Source organism: Ictalurus furcatus, chromosome 2 (genome assembly GCF_023375685.1).
Source record: "Ictalurus furcatus strain D&B chromosome 2, Billie_1.0, whole genome shotgun sequence".
NCBI classification, from domain to species: domain Eukaryota; kingdom Metazoa; phylum Chordata; class Actinopteri; order Siluriformes; family Ictaluridae; genus Ictalurus; species Ictalurus furcatus.
The window spans coordinates 23,230,613-23,249,569 of record NC_071256.1 but is presented as its reverse complement, the minus strand read 5'-3'; the positions used below and the strand labels follow the sequence as shown (position 1 = coordinate 23,249,569).

Genomic DNA, 18,957 nt, shown 5'->3' with positions numbered 1-18,957 from the left:
TGACTCATAATCTGGCAGCAATTATTTATTAGTATTCACTTGGTACATCATTTTTAATGTTGAAGTTATGACAAAAAAGGATGCATAGAATAATACATTTAGCAAAGGAGTATAATGTATACCTATGGTATTATCCATGCTATGGGTAAGGTTCAGCTTTTCATATTCATTGACACAGTGAAGTGAAAGCAAATAGAAATTTCCAGAAAGTGTGTTTATAGGTTTTGTGTCTCAACACAAATAATATTGGTCGACGACCAGGAGGTAAGTGTCACCTTTGATAATATACAAAAACCTAGATGTTACACGAAACAGCATGATTAGAAATTACACAATAAACTATATATGAATTATATGCCTATGGTAATATATATATATATATATATATATATAAAGACTAGTGGTTAGACCTGAAGAAATCACGTTTTAGTCACAGGACCTGCTTCTACAAAGACTACACCTTATTGATATTCTATATTCAGGCACTAGGAAACCAGTGAAACTTAAAAGTTGCTTTAAACATGTATTCAAATCCATTAGTGATGATCAGGATTGAAAGTCATAACTCCCAACTCCCCCAAATCCTTTCTCTTCAATAGTTACATTAAATCCAGAAATCCAGATTGTTAATTTTACAAAATTCTGTTCTGGTGATACCAATTACACAAATGACATACACAATGTCAAGGCAAAGATAGCCCCAGAAGCAGGCTCTGTCAAACCGGCTTGCATATTCGTGCCTCTTCTTTGTCTCTTTATCTCTCTTCTCTATGTTCTCCACGAAATTCACAATTTTCTGGATTGAAGCGTCCTTGGCAGCCACATCAACCGAGATTGTAGACATACCTGTTCAAAGAAAGTGAACACAGAGTTCCAGCTATTCAAATTCATTGACATTGAGCTGAATAGATTTCCTCTCTCCAACTCAAATAATCTTGGTCTACAACCAGGAAGTATGTGTCTCCTTGGATAGTATGTACAGAAAAAGCTTAGAATAGAATGTCTATTGAGGTAATTATGTAATGATAAATTCAGGTGAAATCCACACAATACCATGGACCAGGTTTGGACTGAGATCCATTGCAGAAAAAAATCACATACATCACATACATGTGACCATAGGTTTGTAATTACATGACTAATATGTGATCACATGTGGAAAAACTTGTGAAGGTGCATTTCAACATGACCTGAAATCGCTAAAGTGAACAGATGTTGTTGATCTTGTGAAAAAATCTGAAAAATGAAACCACTTGCCCTACATGTACAAATGAATAAATCATGTATACAAAATTTTGCATGACACGGTACATGTTCTGCATGGTTTGCAGTTTGCAGTTAATATTTGCTCTGCATTCATTCCCTACCCTTTTTTATCTCATTTTTCCTGTCGGTGTTGCTTAATTCACATGGTTTTGAGTGCCTGCGGGAGAAGATGGTGCCACTGTCCGCAAATCGTGAGAACACCATGGATGTCAGTAAGCTCATAACCAAAACGATCAAGCAGAAACAAAAATGATAACCTGGTGAATACAAATCAGATGTTTAATTTCACACATTTCTCATAATTTGACACATTTCCTATATTTCTCATATTTCTAATATTAAGATGTATATATTAAAATTACAAGTCTAAAAGTCCATGGCATTTATATGAAGCATGATTGACAGTCGGGATGATAATAGCACTGTTTGGCTCTCTTTGTTCTCATTCCTCCTTTGCTTCTACTCACGGATCAGGGGGCTGCAGAGGCCGGTGTCGGGCAGGTGATCAGTGAGGATGAGTAGGGACATGGTAAAGCTGAGCACCAGAGTGATTTTAAAGGAGCTGCGTTTTCCGCCATCCAGTGGCAGGGCAAAGCTCCCCAGATCAGCTAACATGATGAGCACACTTGGGAGAATGAGCGTTACTATTGTGTTGAATGGGTTGGTGGACATGCTGACCTGAGAGGTTAGAAGGAAAAGGCTCTATTAGAGAATTTGGAGTCATTGGGAAGCTTTTGAAAAGTTAGGATAGAAGGACATCTAATTACCTGACTACTATGAATTAGGAATTATGGCGTGCAGCCTGTTTTCGTATTGATACCTTTAGTACAAGCATTTACAACATTACAAATGAGTCCCTTCTTTTCAAAAACAGCACCAAAGACAGAAAAAAAGGCCAGATTCTGGCCATATTGCCATTTGCACAAAGCGTGCATGAAGATTACTAAGATAAATTCCTAAATTTCTTTTCATAATATTTACAATAAAACTATTTAATTACATAGAGATAATTGCGGTCCAGGTTTTGTTTGTCCTGATGTAGCTCCACTGACTTAGTTAGCCATTCACCTCGATTTTCTCCCACTGAAGATACGTTCCCATAGATTAAATCTAGGCCACAATCTAATGCAATACAAACATAAAATTAGATTATTAACACATCAATTTAATAAAAAAAATAAAACACCCCAGCAAAATATTGCAAATTTTAATATACTGCTGGTATGTACCACTTAAATTTCCAATCTGAGATTAAAATAATTAAATTAAATGTAATTTTATCTTAAATCAAATCTTTAACATACTGTTTTCATTCCATCCATTAAGGGCTACTGGGCACGCATCTTGAACGAAAGGGTAGTTAAAAAGGTTGATTCCACACACCACAGTAGTATATAATTGGATACCATATTGCACAGTGCCGTCACGTCTCAACAATATATCAGTAGAGACAGGCTTCACATCCGTTTTGACTCTACAGCCACAGGAACAGAGGATACAAACATATGCAAAACATATATAACAAAATAATACAATGAGATCAAAGGTAAAAAACATATCATAAGCAATTGAACAAATAAAAAAAACCTCACAGCATTTAATCTCCTCTTTATATATTTCTGGACTATATTTTGTTTAAACAGTTTTTACTTACACCTTACCTGTGAACTAGTTAATAATTTGATAGTTTGAACTTTTTTTTTTTTAATAAATGATAATTTGCTTAGCCATTATTAATGCCTTAATGCAATACTATTTAATATTTAATTGAATATTAATAGATTTTTTTTTTATTAATAAGTGTACAATTATTTATTTTTAATGCAGGTTAATTGTACTATATTAAGCCTATCTAAAATAATAATAATAATAAACCAATACCTATTTTATAACTACACCCTTTACCAAAGACAAAAAGGCATAAAATGCTTTAATCAAAACTCCCAAAGTGGGAAGGTTAACTCACGCGTTGTCTACAGTTATATCAGGAGTCCAGATTTTGTCAACTGGAAGCATAATTTCTGTAAACTCGTACTCTGTATCAATCCACGCAAGGTCTGGGTCGTTCCATTCCTATTGAAGACAGAACAAATATTTTCTGCCAAATTCATTAGGCATTTATCATCATATGTTAAAATCTGCATTATGAGAAACAGAATTCTTACCATGTCAATTCTAATGCGACTCGAGAAACGCAGGGTTTTAGTATCCTGAGTCAAAACAAGAGAAAGAAGAAAAGCTATTTTAATTTGATCATTTTAGTACAGTTCGGCATCTTATGTTCACCAGTTAATCATCAATAACACTAAGAAGGAGCTGAAAATAATCATGTTAATCATAGCAGGTGGATACTTAACCACAGATAGGGTCTCATATTGAATGGATGTGAGATTCACTGCAATAGTACATTCCGGAGGCATTGGAGGACTGAAAAGCTCCATTGCAACCAGCTTGTTAGCCAGGCATCGACGTGTGACGCAAGTTGCCAAAGATCCAACCATAAAGTTGGAGCACACTAAGAGAATGGCAGAGGCAAATATTCATGCAATGTTATTGCCATATAGAAAAGTTTAAATGCCTGGAGCATTTCAGCAAAATATATTTATTTAATATTTCTGATCTTCAAAAATCTATCCGAGTTACATTTTTAATTTACTGCCCTAAGGTCAACATTGCAAAATACATTCTATTTTTGCAGTATTCCCAACACACTTCAGCCACTCTTGAATTGATATCTACATGCTAATATAAATGCCTTACCAATTAAATAATAGATGATACTGAAAAGTTTCAGGATTCTCTTGGCTGACACCATGTTGCACTGTTCTTCAATCAAAACACAAAGAAATCATGTTCCCTAGATGATGTTTTCTGTCTTCATCAATTTTCTTTTGTTTCTATTTCAATAGCATCAGCACATTTTTTTTTTTTTTTTTTTTTAAAAAGAAGAACGAAAAGAGTCAAAACCCACCTTAACACTCCTGCTTGTTCCAGTTCTTCTCAGTGCTATGAGGAGGGGAACGTCAGATGGCTCTTAATAAGCACCACGATTCACTTTTATTAACAGGTTACGTGATGCACACTGAACAAAATACACAGCTTGTATTGAAAGCATCTATGCTGTAAACATGAACCAAATTGTGTATTCTGGCTTTCTCGGTTATTGCTGTTTAATCCACACAAGCATTCATTTGATGTTTGAGCACATGAGCATATAATAGCACCTTGTTAATTACCTCTGTTCACCTTTACTCAATTACCTCTATTCCCTGCCTGGCTGGAATTCAATAGAAAGCACAAAGGCAGTTGAATCTGATCTCACAAAATAGTCCATGGGTTTTAGTTCATTAACGAGTACAATATAACGCAGCCCATAGTTTACAGTCAGACAGTGAGTCAGTGGAAATGTGGTTCAAAATTATATATCATGGTGGTTCTGGATGAATCTTAAGAAACAACAATAAAGCAAATTATTTTAAAGATGCAGTCAGAGCCTTACCAATCCAACATCCAGAACTATTCTGAAGTGTAAGTGAAGTATGTCACATTTGGCCACACTTTGTCAGTGGTTTTACTATGTAATTGACTATCTATAATTTACAGATTGATGTAATGTACCAGACACACTCAAATGCTGAGGATCCATGTTCAAAAGGTTTATTTACAAAATACAAACACAAATAATGTCCAAATCTCAAATCTAAATGGATATAGATAGTAAATAGTTAGTTCAGGGTCAAGAATATGAAGCATAAACAGACAAATCTAAGACAAACTCCAGAGTCAGGAAACAAACTGAGGGTTGATATACAGAATCATAAAAATGGTACCAAGAAAGAGGAGTATATGTTGCCAGTGTTACAGCTGAAATTCATTCATTCATTTATCTTCAGCAACCACATTATAGTTTATCTAATAAAAAAACCCAGCATGCTAGTGACTAATGAGATTTCTCATTAGCATATGAGAAATCTTTTAGTATGGATTATATTGTAGCATTTAAGAGATTTTTTAAAAATGTTTAATCTATGAACAATGGTTAGGCATGAATTCTAGTGTTTGGGACACAGACTCACTCTGATAGTGGACCTTTTCAGTGTAAATTCAAATCACAATCCAAACAAGCCAAGAAGCAGGCGAAGGAAGAAGGACTGCAGTCTTTGGTAAATGCATAGTGACTTAACTGGTCTCTCTCAAATTGTATACTCCCCTAGCTTGAAGCACAAAATGTGTGAGAAATGCAATTATGCAAATGCTATCAAAGCAGTCATAAACCAATCAGATGGTGACTAAACAGTAGTTAATATTGGTTGCCAGATTAATCATCTAAATATGTGAATGCTGTACTAGAACCACCATGAAATTAAGTGTGGAATGCCTGATTAAGTGTGGAAGCTTGCAGTCTGCTGTACATAAAAGAAACAAAGATGTTATAAAAGATACAATAAATCCTCTACACACAGTATGAACAAAAAACCTAGGATGAAGATTTTGGAAATCAAAGTTAGCAGTTAATTTGATGGTGGCTGGTCTGGAATACAGATTTAAAGAATATTATAATTTATTATACCGTGCTGTTAAATTCTCAAATCTGATTGGTCAGAAGGTGCTGATTAATTTTCTACAACAGTAGCTCTGACAGTACCAACTGTAATTCAAATTATAGGTTTATAGTAATATGCTCTTACTAATAAATTATCATTTTCATTTCTAACATTATATTTCTATAATTATTAACACAATAAGTCACAGGGAGTTGTATAGCAGACTAATAATAAATCAATTTTAAAAATGTGCTCACAAAGAAACATGTATAATGCTTTCTGTTAGGAGATGTTTATTTAACATTTAGGGAATGAGTCTCCAGTGTCAGCTTTGCAATGTTCAGTAAGTTTCTGCTATGTGAGTCTTCAGGTCAGCAGACTTCGCGTTTTCTTGTTTCTCACATTCAGCTGGGTTTTTTTTTTTTTTTTTTAGGATTCCTCCATCAGGAGGAAACCTATTGTTGTTGTTAGTATTCTTATTCCTCTTCCTCTTCTTATTATTATTTTTCTCCTTATCTCATTGTTATTATTCTTCTTCCTCTTCTTCTTCTTATTTTTTTCTCCTTATCTCATTGTTAGTATTCTTCTTCCTCTTCTTCTTATTATTATTCTCCTTATCTCATTGTTAGTATTCTTTTTCCTCTTCTTCTTATTATTATTATCCATACCTCCCTAAAGTGCCCGTTAACTCAAGATCTGAATGAATAAGTTTTGAAATTTTGCACACTGATACAACAAGCCACCAGTAACTCCCACACCACAAGTGGCCCTCATGAGCCCATAGGTGGTGCTACAGGCCACAACCAAAGTCTTCTTGATTTTCCCTCCACCCCATAAGTCCAAAATGTCTGAAAATTGGTATACATACCTTATTTTTCATGGGGAACAAAAAAGCTATTGGGACCCATAAAATCCGCCATGATAGATTTTCCAGTACATTGAAAATTTGTCCAAAACTACAAAAATCTTCTCCTCATGAACTGTAGGTCCAATTGACTTGAACTGTGGTACACGTGTGGGATACAAGTTTTTCTATAGCAGGGACGTGCAGAGAGTTCCTCAGGGGCAGGGGCTCAAATGAAAAAAGGGCTACATCACCAAAGGGCTAATCTGACTACTTTACTACTTTAACTACTTTACTAACTTTAATTTAACTACATATTCTTATCACCCTGGTAGACATTGTAAACAGACTGTGTGTGGTCATAACATTTAATATGAGAATGACACTACTAACATAAGCTAATGGTATTTTATTTTTACATTCATAGAAAAAATTACAACAAAACAGCAACTTTTATTGGAGAAATGAATCCAAAGTATCATTGAACGAAAATGTAAACATTATGAAATAAAACAAACAAAAAACTACAGTATTACCATCCACAAATGTAGTGACACACCCACTGTATGTCAATGTCAGTGTAAATTTACATTTGGCAGTAGCCCTTTATTTCCATAAAGCTGCAGCACTGCTTGCTTAAATGGCTTTTAAGTCTCAAAACTTGTCATTTTTGCCTTCTAAATTTCATTTTAAAAAGATAAATTGAAACTTTAATGATCTTATATCACATTCTTTTCATATCACTTACACTGCAGGACTAAATTTACCATATTAGTTAACAAGAGGAAAGTTACTATATGTATATAGTAGAACTATATTCGCGATTTTGAAAAGTGGGTTCATTATTATTCTGTGCTGCAAATCTGCAGCTCATGCTGAATGGAGCAGACGCTTTCAGTTTATTGCATCCACTGAACGTTCTCCAACTGAACTAAATGGTTTTTATTTATAAAAAAACAACAACAACAACAACAAGAAAATGACAGTGGGGGTGCTGTGGGGGCAAGGGTAATCGGTGTATGGCCGAACAGAACTAGCTGTTTTTGAACGACTCTTTAATATGACTCGGGAACAATGATCTGGGCCAGATTATCCATGGGCATTATGGGCACGGGATCAGGGGCCCATACGCACTTGGGGCCCAAGCGAGGGGAAGAAAAAAAAAATCTGATAATGGGATAATGTGTGTGTGTGTGTGTGTGATGGGTGTGTGTAGGGGGGATAATGGGTGTGTGTGTGTGTGTGTGTGTGTGTGGGTGGGGGGGCCTACAAGACATTGTGCCCAGGGGCCTCTGAATTCTTAATCCGGACCTGACAACGAGTTGTCTCAGAGAGTGATTTGTTCATTTTGTATTGACCGCGCATGCGCAGCAACATCCCCATAGGTTCTGTAAAGGAAACAGAAATGATTAGTTCACCTCTCGAGTCTTCGGGGTCAAGTCGTTTGTTCATCACATCACAGCTGTCACGGCATCACAGGATGAACGATTGACGCGAACCTGAAGACACGAGAGGTGAACTAATCATTTCTGTTTCAGGGGAACTGACGTGACAAATGTGACGTGACGAAAGAAAGAGCAACTCGGATCAGGAGGTGAGGTGAACTAAAAGACAGCATCGCCTGAAGACCTAATGCTAAGCTATTAATGAATCATTTCTGTTTCTTATAATTCGGCTGCAGTAGCCTGTAGTTTATTTTATAGTTTATTAAGTAGTAGATGTGTTGGGGAATTTAACATGTAACATTTTAATTATATTGTGCTGAAATGAGCGAAATGACTCAGAAAAAGATTCGTTCATTTTGCTGAACAAGATTCAAAGATCCGAGTCAACTATTGCAACTATTTTTGCAACTATATGTCTCATACCTTTTTTCACCCATGTTGATAAGGAAGCTGTCCCTTTCGCTGCCTCCTTCTTCACTTTTTCTTTCATTTTCTGCCATCTCTGTAAAATGCTGATAATATTATGAAAATGTTAGTAGAAGAGCTAGTGGTTTCAGCATACATGTCTGTCTGTTGAAGTGAGACACATCGTGATCGCGTTATGACATCGAGACTATCTGACTGTAGACACGAGCCGGACACATAAATAGGAACATTCTCCGTGATTAATTTGCTACTGTTTTTTGTGCAGGCATTCGTGTTAATTTGAATTCAGATGCTTTTTACATAATATAATTGTTTATTAATTAATGTTGAGAGGGGCACTTTTAAATAATTTGGAAAATGGGCAGGGGCTCGAGAACTTCTATAGGGTGATAAGCAATAAGGAATCAAATAAAAATTGGCCAAACTATTTACATATTGGTGAATTGACAAGTGTTGCACATATTTCTTGTGTCCATAATTCAGTGGAAAATTTACCTATGGACTTGATCTGTGCCACACACAAAGAGGACACTACATTATGTTACCATGTGCGATGGCAACCTCATAACTCCAAAAACCATGACATTAAAAGGAACTGTCATGTTATCTTTGATAATGTTATATTATATATAGCGATATCTTTACTGTCCGCTAGATGGCGCTGTTTGTTTTGGATCAGGCCAAAATGTCTGAAAGTTGGTATGCATTCCTTGTTGCTCAGGGGGAACAAAAAAGTCTCAAGAACCCATAATGTCGACATTATTATTTTTTTTTCTACAGTGCTAATTTGTGGAAAACTATACAAATGAACTTAAAATCTGCCATTGATCCAAATGCGTTGAAATGTTGTATCTATGAAATACATTTCTCTACCATGTCAATTTTGAAATGGTCCACAATCTTGAGGAGGAATCCGCCATTGCTGCTTGCAGCTATATATTTTTGTTGTTGTTGTTGTTGTTGTTGTTGTTTTTTGTTACATTCGAGAGAGAGAGAGGGAAAAAAAGAGAGGCTGGTGAGGGAGCAACTGTTTATACAACCCCAATTCCAAAAAAGTTGGGACATTATCCACTGATGCAAGTTAAGGCTTTACTATGCAAAGCAGAAGCCATACATCAACACTGTCCAAAACTTCTCTGGGCTCGGTCTTATCTGAAATGGACAGTAGCACAGTGGAATCATGTTTTGTGGTCCGACGAGTCAACATTTCAAATAGTTTTTGGACAAAACAGCCATCATGTTCTCCAGGCCAAAGAGTAAAAGGACCATCAGGTCCAAAAGCCAGCGTCTGTCATGGTATGGGGGTGTGTCAGTGCTCATGGCATGGGTAACTTGCACATCTGTGAGGGTACCATTAATACAGAATGAGATTTACACATTTTGGAGCAACATATGCTGCCGTCCAGACCAGGACAACGCCAAACCACATTCTGCTGGATTACAAGCCCATGGATGCGTAATCAGAGAGTGTGGGTGCTAGCATGGCCTGCCTGCAGTCCTGACCTGTCTTCAATTGAGAATGTGTGACACATTATGAAGTGCAAAATAAGGCAACAAGGTCCCGTACAGTTGTGCAGCTGAAGAAATGCATAATGGATGAATGGGGGAAAATTCCACTTGCTAAACTTAACCAACTGGTGTCTTCACTCAGCACCCAAAAGCTTAATGAGTGTTATTAAAAGAAAAGGTGATGTTACACAGTGGTAAACATTCGACTGTCCCAAATTTTTTGTAGTGTGTTGCAGTTATCAGATTTGAAATGAGTGTATATTTTAAAAAATAAATTAAATTCACAAAGTAAAACATCAAATAATGTGCTAATAATATGTTTTCAATATAGTACAGGGTGAATTGAATTTCCAAATGACTCTTTTTGTTTGTTTTTTTGCACTTCCTACTGTCCCAACTTTTTTCGGAATTGGGGTTGTAGCTGCTTTACCTGTTAAATAATAGTAAATAATATATGATAGCTGTATAATCTGTTTTTAAAAATGTATGCCGTGTCATTCATTGCCAAAATAAAATTCAAGATGACATTATTTATAGGCCAACATGTTTTTGAGTTATTGAGGTTCGAATGAAACCCGTTGAACTTAACTGACCAGTCCAAAATAATAATTATTCTAAGAACTAAATAATAAATATAATATCTTTTATAATGTGTTGTGATTTCCACCAGTATGCTTTACAGACCCCTGGGGGTCCCTCATCCCCATTCTGAGAAAATGTCAAAGTAGATCACAAGTGGGCAACTGTATGCCAGCTGTATGTCTTTTTGTATATCTTTCTGAACCATTACAAATCTTTCATCAAACAGGACCTATAAGAATCTGCTTAGTATGCATGTACAAAATGTGAATGTCATGCAAAGAAAATACGATCTGAGAGAACAAGTATGCTCCCAAGAACATGGTTTATTTGTTATGGCTTTTACTATTTTAATTTTCTCAAAAATTACATTATACTAAAAGGCAACACAGATGGTTGCCTTAGTTACTGACAATGGATAAACCCCTATGCTTCTATGTGTACATATACACTGAGAGTGCATAAATAATAGATAATGGTTCGTGAGGCAGAAAACTGCAATGAATTACTGTTACCAGAAATCCAAATTGTCAACCTCACAAGATTGTATTTTGGTAAAAGTAATCATGCATACGCTGTAAATGACATCGAGGAATATATATGCCGAAAGACAGAATTTGTCCAACTTTGTTGCCAACATTTGCTTTTTCTTTATCTCGCTGTCTGTTTTATCCATCTTCTCAACAAAATTCACAATCTTCCTGATAGCATGCCCATCTGCAATCATGTCAACAAATTGTGTTCCTGTTTGATCTATTCAGATAAAGAGAAAGAGACAGGGAGAGAGAGAGAGAGAGAGAGAGAGAGAGAGAGAGAGAGATGTTAACATAGGAACACTTCTCTGTTAGTATAGCTTGCACATTCATAATGTAGATTATTCTTTAATGGATTTCAAGTTTACACGTATATATAGTATATATAGTATATAGTATGCAAGTGAAAAGAAAACATGCAGCAGAGCAAATATGTGTGTGTGTGTGTGTGTGTGTGTGTGTGTGTGTGTGTGTGTGTGTGTGTGTGTTTTGTTAGTGTCAGGGGGTTTCAAAAGATTCTAACTACAACCCAAGTTAAAAATTTGGGACTCTGTGTAAAATGTAAATAAAAACAGAATGCAATGAATTGCAAATCTCATAACCCCATATGTTATTCACAATAGAACATAGAAAACATATCAAATGTTTAAACTGAGGAAATGTACCATTTAAAAGAAAAAATAAGGTAATTTTTGATTCTGTAATCATGCTGTTATTTACAAACCACACATAATGTATGGTTCTGTCACCCCTACATGTAATTTGTATATTTGCTCAGTCTATTTAGTTCTAGCTTCTCCCCCAAACACATTTTTGGGAAGAAAAATCAGTGACATTTATGAAAATGGCTTGTGACAACAGTTTTATTACATATATGTAGCACTAGTTAAAATGTATGAGCTGAATGAGCTGAAAAATGTCAATTTAATTTGACTTATGGTGTAATATGGTGTAAATGTGCATATACAGAATATATACATTTTGTGATAAATGCCAACTAAAGAGAGTTTCTTCATCATTGTGATTTTTGTGTTGAACCTGCCTGGTTTAGACAGCTTTGGAAGTCTGCTACACAAAATGTTGCCCTCTGCTTCCACCTTTGTGAACACCATGGATATCAGCATACTCATCACCAGAATGAACATGCAGAAGCAGAAGTGATAACCTGGCAAATAGAAATTAGCCATAAGCTTTAACAGCCTCAGGAATCTGCTTACAGTACTGCTGTATGAATGAAATACAGTCAATTCCAGAATTATTAATAGCCTTTGAGATATATATATATATTTATTGGGTGAAGTATAAAAGCTCAAGGTTCATTCATTCATATCATTCATTGCACATTTATTTATTGTAGCTTATTTATGTGATGAGTGCAGTAATTCTGGAGTTGACTATATTCAATGTCCTTTTCATAAATGATATAATAAAATCAGCAAAAGGTTTGATGTTAGATAGCCATAATGCATAATTTTAATGCTGTTGTATTGATACTCACGTATCAGAGGGCTGCATGGTCCACTGTTAGGAATGTAGTCAGTGAGGATGACAAGGAACATGGTGAAGCTTAGCACCAGTGTGATTTTGAAGGAGCTGCGCTTTCCCTGAGTCAGCGGCAAAGCAAAACTCACCAGATCAGCTATCATGATTAGTGCACTGGGTAGGATCAGCGACACCATTGTTTTAAAAGGGTTACTGGACATAGTGACCTTTTTCAAGTTGGAGTAAGAAGGTAAAAAGACAACAAAAAAAAGGTTGACGTTAAATGTCATTGCGTTATAGGTCAGGGTCAAGGATTGGTGTTTCCTTGACATGTTGCTACACATGTGATCACTGGGTACAAAGGTAATTAACAGTGTTTCTCTTCAGAGTTTCGACATGGTGAAATGTAAAGCTACAATAACTTACTGAAGTTCAGATTCATAGAATAAATAAATGATTTACGATAATATAGTTGTGGTTCTTTGTGTTGTTTTCCATTTTGAGGTTCACTGACAAAGTGGTCCATTCAGCTCCTTCATTTATCATTGCAGATACTGAGCCATACTGGACATACAGCCCACAAGCTAAATGACACAAAAATGATAACATTAGTATTAAAAGCTTAATCACTTTTGTCATTCATTAAAAATATGATAACATACTAAAGAGCACAGTTTTCAGTTTGCTTATAATTGTACACTTTGTAAGTTGTATGCAAAGTTTGGGCACCCCTGGCCAAATCACATATTTGTTGATTAAGGTGTAAAGAAGTAAACACAACCTCTGCAGCAAAATATTTTAAGAAATGTCATTTTTCTACATGTTTGATGAATTAAAAAAAAAATAAAAAAATTATTGGTATGTGCATTGGCATGTTGTAAATCTCAGAATTTAGTTATCTAATTAGGCCTCAATTGACTCATTAGGACTCATTCCCAAGGTCAAGAATTCACATTAGATATTGTCATCAGAGCATAATAATATCAATAAATTTAATAATTGCTTAGGCTCACCTAAGCAGCTGACTGAGGATCTGAAATTGGATCTAAATGATGCCTGCTAAGCAGGGGAAAGCTATAAAAACATGTCAAAGCACTGATATGTGATTAAGAAATGTCATTTATAAGTGGCAGTTATGGGGAACTGTGAAAGTCCAGGCAAGATCTGGAAGTGCAGGAAAACTCTTAGATAGAAATGCCTGTATGCTTGGCAGAAAAACAAAGCAAAATCTCCAAATGATAGCAAGGACATGCAGGAAGATTTAGAACAGAGGTGCACTGTTCTAATCTGCAGGGGTGCTTGCACAAACATGATCTGCATGGAAGAGTCACCACAAACTTAAGCAAAACAACATCTAGATAAGCCAGAGGCATTTTGGAAACAAGTGCTGTGGAATTCTTTGGCCACAGTCACCAAAAGAATGTTTGGAGAAAAAGATTTTGATGAAAAGAATATCTCACCAACTATTTTGTAGAGGAATGGATCTGTGGGTAGATCTTAATCTGTCTTAATATGTGGGTAGATCGTAAACATGGCCCAAGAATATTTCAGAACTAAGAAAATCTTAGTGCTACAGCATACAAATATATCCTATATATTTTTTATGTGTTTCCAAATTTGCGGCAACAGTTTAGGGAAGACCCACATATGGGTGTGATGGTCAGGTGTCCACAAACCTTTGCTATACAGTGTACAGTGTACTGTAATACTGCTATACTTTTCAGACAAGTGTCCTTCATCAGCTGTGCAATCAAAGTGCGTCTGATGCTGTAGGAACTAAAAACAACAGACTTTGGAAAAAAATATTTATAAATGAATGTAAATGTAAATGAATATGAATACATTATTTGGATTGAACAGGTAATGCATTATAAAGGAAAACAAATACAGAAACAAATAGGAAGTGCTCTTCTTGTTTTTTTTTTGTTGTTGTTGATTTGTTTTTTAGAAAGCTTGCCATTAGTGCTCAAAAGGTCGTCTGATTGAGGCAGGAGGTGTACAAAATGTAAGAGATCTTTACTTTCATATTGTCATATTTCATACTTGCCAAGGGCACGAGTATGAAGCTTGCAGGACAAAGACAATGTTCATTAACATGGGATGAATAGGAGGTGCACAGTTTTTTTTTCGTATAGTGTCAGTGGTTTGTTCCAGTAGCCTGACCTAAACACTACCCTTCTTAGCACCAAAATAACTATAGTTCTACCATATTTTTGTACGTAGTACTTTTGTATTTTTGAAATTCCATCACTCCATAATTCACACAGTTCATGCACTATGCAGCATATCTCAGCTGGGGTCTCCAAAAAAATTATCATTTAATTAATTTGAAAAAAAAAAGTCACTTGTTTATTCATTTTTCATCTTTTTTTTAATCATTTTTACAATGAAGGTTCTCAATCATTATTAAAAAATATTTCTGGAAAATTATACTGGCGTATGAAATTCCAGAAATGATCTCTTTTTGACTATCCTCTACACTGCATCCCAGCCTCATAGTAGATTCTGATTGTGTGTCCAGCAATGTTTTCTAATCTTTCTGGACTCTTAGTGACTCAGAAAGCACAATGCTTTTTTATGCAGTTTCTAAAATACTCAAACCAGGTCTGGCACCAACAACCAAGCCTTGGTCAAAGTCTCTCAGATCACATTTTTCCCCAGTCTAATGTTTGGTGTGAACATTAACTGAAGCTTGAACTGTATCTGCATGATTTTATGCCCTGCACTGCTGTCATGTGATTGTCTGATCACTTCGTGTAAATTGCACATTTAAATCTTACAGCTTTGGTTCCATCCGTTGATGGCCACAGGACATGAGCCATGAACAAAAGGATAGGTGAGGAGGTTCATTCTGCACGCAACCGTGGTGTACATGACAATGGTATACCTCACAGTGCCATCAATTTTCACCACTACATCGTTAGTAACAGGTTTTACTTTCACATATATTCTAGAACACAGAGGGAGAAAGAGATTGCTTGGTATCAATTGTGGTACAGTAATATTTGACATTTATCATAACACTGATTAATTTACAATACAACGGCTTAAATGATATCATGTGACATTTACTGTATGTTAGGAGTAAAAAAAAACTGATTCAGTGTCTAATACAATTATATTTACTTTTGAATTGATTCTTTATGTATGATTAGCCAAGTTTCCATCCACTTTTGTGCATTTCTGTTATCGACAAAGTGAAGGTGCGTTTAAAAAACCGTTTGCGATATATGCTGTCTGCCTGTTTCCATCCAATTAGCCTTTTTTAATGCTGATTTTTTTTAATGCTAATATTTACTTTTGAATTTATTTTTTATGTATGATTAGCCAAGTTTCCATCCACTTTTGTGCATTTCTGTTATCGACAAAGTGAAGGTGCGTTTAAAAAAACATTTGCAATATTTGCTGTCTGCCTGTTTCCAGCCAATTAGCCTTTTACCAATAAAATGGTGTGTGATGATGTCATCCTTTAAAAAAAAAAATTGTCGCACGAGTTTTGGTGTATCGCAAACGAAATCTGCCCTTGAGCCTTTTCCACATAATTTTGTGTATATCGCAAACTGTGTACTTTTTGCGTCCTGCATGTGCCGCGAGGTGCTGCCGTGCCGCGAGGTAGCTGCAAAAAAAGTATATTTCTTACTGAAATATTTACTGAAATACTTGTTTGAATGCAAACAAACTTTTCTTTTTCGTAATGTTACAGTTGGACTTTTTGTAACAGAAAACAATACTCAGTATATTATTTGTTATTTATTATCTTTATATTCTTGTTGAAATGTGTCAGTAATAAATATAATGGTATAGTAAGAACTGAACTGTCACTTCATTTATCAAAGTTCTTCCACCAGAAAAAAAGGGACTAGTCTTGGGCATTAAACTCCTGAGCTGAAAATGGGTCCCACTCCGGCCCAGCCCATGGTGGAGGTAGTGTTGGAGAGCTACGCCCATCGCAGGTTGCCACCAACCACCGGTTCCTGCGCTGAGTACAGTGTAGTGGGGGAAACTTTCATCCTTGCCGCATCTTGTGTCAAAGGTTTGCAGTGCGCTGGATTGCACACATATCCCTACTCTTAATCTGTCTTAATATGTAGGTAGATCGTAAATATGGCCATTTTTCTCAACAAAAAACATTTCCAAACTATTTTTCGCAACATTTAAAGTATCGACATAGAGTTTATGCACTAAAGTTAAATGAAAAAAGATTATGTTGACACTTATGTGAAATTTTATAGATAATTTGCATTTCCATCAGCTATATCGGTAAACATTTTAATGCACTAAACCTTTTATTGCAAAAAAAAAAAAAAAAACACCTTGGATGGAAACATGGCTATTGTTACAATAGCCTATACCCTTAAACAGGTCCGTGGCAGCTCATGGTAAAGGCTATGCACTAGTGATTTGAAGTTTAAGGTCAAATCCAAAAGACTGACTGAGAACTACTGTTAAGCAAAACCCTGAACCCTAGGTTGGTTTGGATAAAAGCATCTGCCAAATGAATTCAAATGTAAATATAAGCTATAAAAATAATGAGCAAGTCTGACTTACGCATTCACCACAGTCAGATCAGGAGTCCATATGTTCTTAACAGGCAACATGATTTCGTCAAATGTGTAATTTGTTTGTGACCATTCAAGGTCTGGGTCGGTCCACTCCTACTATAGAAACCGCAATACTGAGTTTGATTTTTATGCCTTCTGACCACCAAATGGTCAGAAACATAATTGCATGCCTTTCTATACAGCTCAAACTCTTATAACAAAAAACATTTTCATGTGATAAATGCCAAGTGGCACAACCATTTTAAAAATAGAGCAAATTTAAGCAAATACAACGGTTCCAGACTCACATTCTTCACTCTTAAAATTCATATTGAACTTGAATGCTTTTCTTTCCATTGCATTAAGCACCCACTTTTAATTGCTCTGGTCAAATTGAATACTGAGCATAAATTCAAGTGGAACATCAAACATGAGAGGTCAAAAAATTTTACTCACCATGGTAATTTTAATGCGGCTAGACAACTGCATAGTTTCGGAGTCCTTCAAACAAAAGGAAAAGGAAACAAAAGCTTTTTTGAGAATTGAGAATTTTTCTTATATCTACATACTGTCTAAACTACTGTACACTATGCAGTACTTAAAGCAAAAATAATCAGTTACATTGTGAATTAAATAAACGGAATGTTTTGATACTTACAACAGACAACGTCTCGTACTGGATGGAGATGAGGTTCACATCAGTAACACAGTCCGTAGACTGGGGTGCACTGTACAGGTTTTTGTTAATGAGATCATTAGCCAGGCATCGACGTGTCACACAAGCTGTTGTGGGTCCTAGAATGACAAATGAACAAGTGAATTATAAATAATAACAAACTTCCTAAATTCCAGGAATTATAAAAACAATATTCGAAATGCATCTGACAGTATAAGTAAATATAAGTTTACCCATTTAACAGCATAAACCAAAGTTCTTACCAAACAGGAATGACACAGTAATGAGGAATTTCAGGATTCTCTGTGTAAATAACATACTAGCCGTTGATACAAACATCAAACAGTTATTCACTACCGTTGAGGGGGTGAAAGCAAATGTCAGCTCAACTGCACAAATAAAAAATTATATTAAATTAAAACATATCCAAAAATTAGAACTCCATAATGCTAGGTTTATGTGTAAAGACCTACTTTTTCTTTGTGCTCTTCCAGCTGAAGCTCAACTCAACCTTTATACCAAACAGAAATGAGACAGGTATGCACTACTACCTTCTCTGATGTAGTAGTTCTTGGAATAACATGAGCAACAAAACACAAAGCTCATCTGGAGAGATTCTATAGTTCACTACAAACACAATACTCTGATAAAAGCCTTGTAATCTGACCAGTCCTGTTAAGAGAATTAGGCCAAATTATCACGAAGCCCATTTTTCTACCTCCGATTTGTATAGATTGTACCTATTTACACTATGTACAATAGACAGTATTTGTGAATACAAATCTATATTTGTATTCTCTGAGAGGGCTTGTGATTCTATACAGAATTGGTAATGGATGGGTAAATAGCTCAATTGTAGCTTGAGGCTGGTTGTGGCAGGTGGTGTACTAGTTTTGTTGAATATTTTATATTTAATATATATTATATTATATATTAAAATATATAAATATTTGACTTGTACAGCATTTGGCAGATGGCCTTATCCAGAGTGACTTCCGATTGCTTGTGGAGGACCAAACCTGCATAAAATTAAATAAATAAATTATATATATATATATATATATATATATATATATATATATATATATATATATATATATATATATATATAT

The 18,957-nt window shown here is 35.4% G+C and overlaps 2 protein-coding genes across 3 annotated transcripts; both read right to left on the bottom strand.

The window, feature by feature from the left end:
• Nucleotides 1-115: 115 nt before the first annotated feature.
• Nucleotides 116-4,582, bottom strand: LOC128625454 (5-hydroxytryptamine receptor 3A-like). 2 transcript variants are annotated; one of them, XM_053653764.1, is made up of 10 exons: nucleotides 4,238-4,582; nucleotides 4,027-4,092; nucleotides 3,624-3,781; nucleotides 3,432-3,476; nucleotides 3,233-3,339; nucleotides 2,571-2,740; nucleotides 2,267-2,388; nucleotides 1,734-1,944; nucleotides 1,368-1,523; nucleotides 116-846 (listed from the first exon to the last, which is right to left on the bottom strand). In XM_053653764.1, exons 2-10 carry the CDS (start codon nucleotides 4,079-4,081, stop codon nucleotides 605-607), a joined length of 1,266 nt encoding a protein of 421 aa, XP_053509739.1. In that variant the 5' UTR covers nucleotides 4,082-4,092; nucleotides 4,238-4,582; the 3' UTR covers nucleotides 116-604. The 2 variants fall into 2 exon arrangements, with proteins under 2 accessions (XP_053509739.1, XP_053509745.1); XM_053653770.1 differs by having other exon boundaries at nucleotides 4,027-4,087.
• A 6,207-nt stretch (nucleotides 4,583-10,789) lies between these two features.
• LOC128625448 (5-hydroxytryptamine receptor 3A-like) lies at nucleotides 10,790-18,551 on the bottom strand. The gene is made up of 9 exons (XM_053653751.1): nucleotides 18,109-18,551; nucleotides 17,828-17,964; nucleotides 17,626-17,670; nucleotides 17,177-17,283; nucleotides 15,409-15,578; nucleotides 13,091-13,212; nucleotides 12,645-12,855; nucleotides 12,189-12,311; nucleotides 10,790-11,366 (listed from the first exon to the last, which is right to left on the bottom strand). The coding sequence occupies exons 1-9, from the start codon at nucleotides 18,182-18,184 to the stop codon at nucleotides 11,125-11,127; spliced, it is 1,233 nt and encodes a 410-aa protein (XP_053509726.1). The 5' UTR covers nucleotides 18,185-18,551; the 3' UTR covers nucleotides 10,790-11,124.
• Nucleotides 18,552-18,957: the final 406 nt, after the last annotated feature.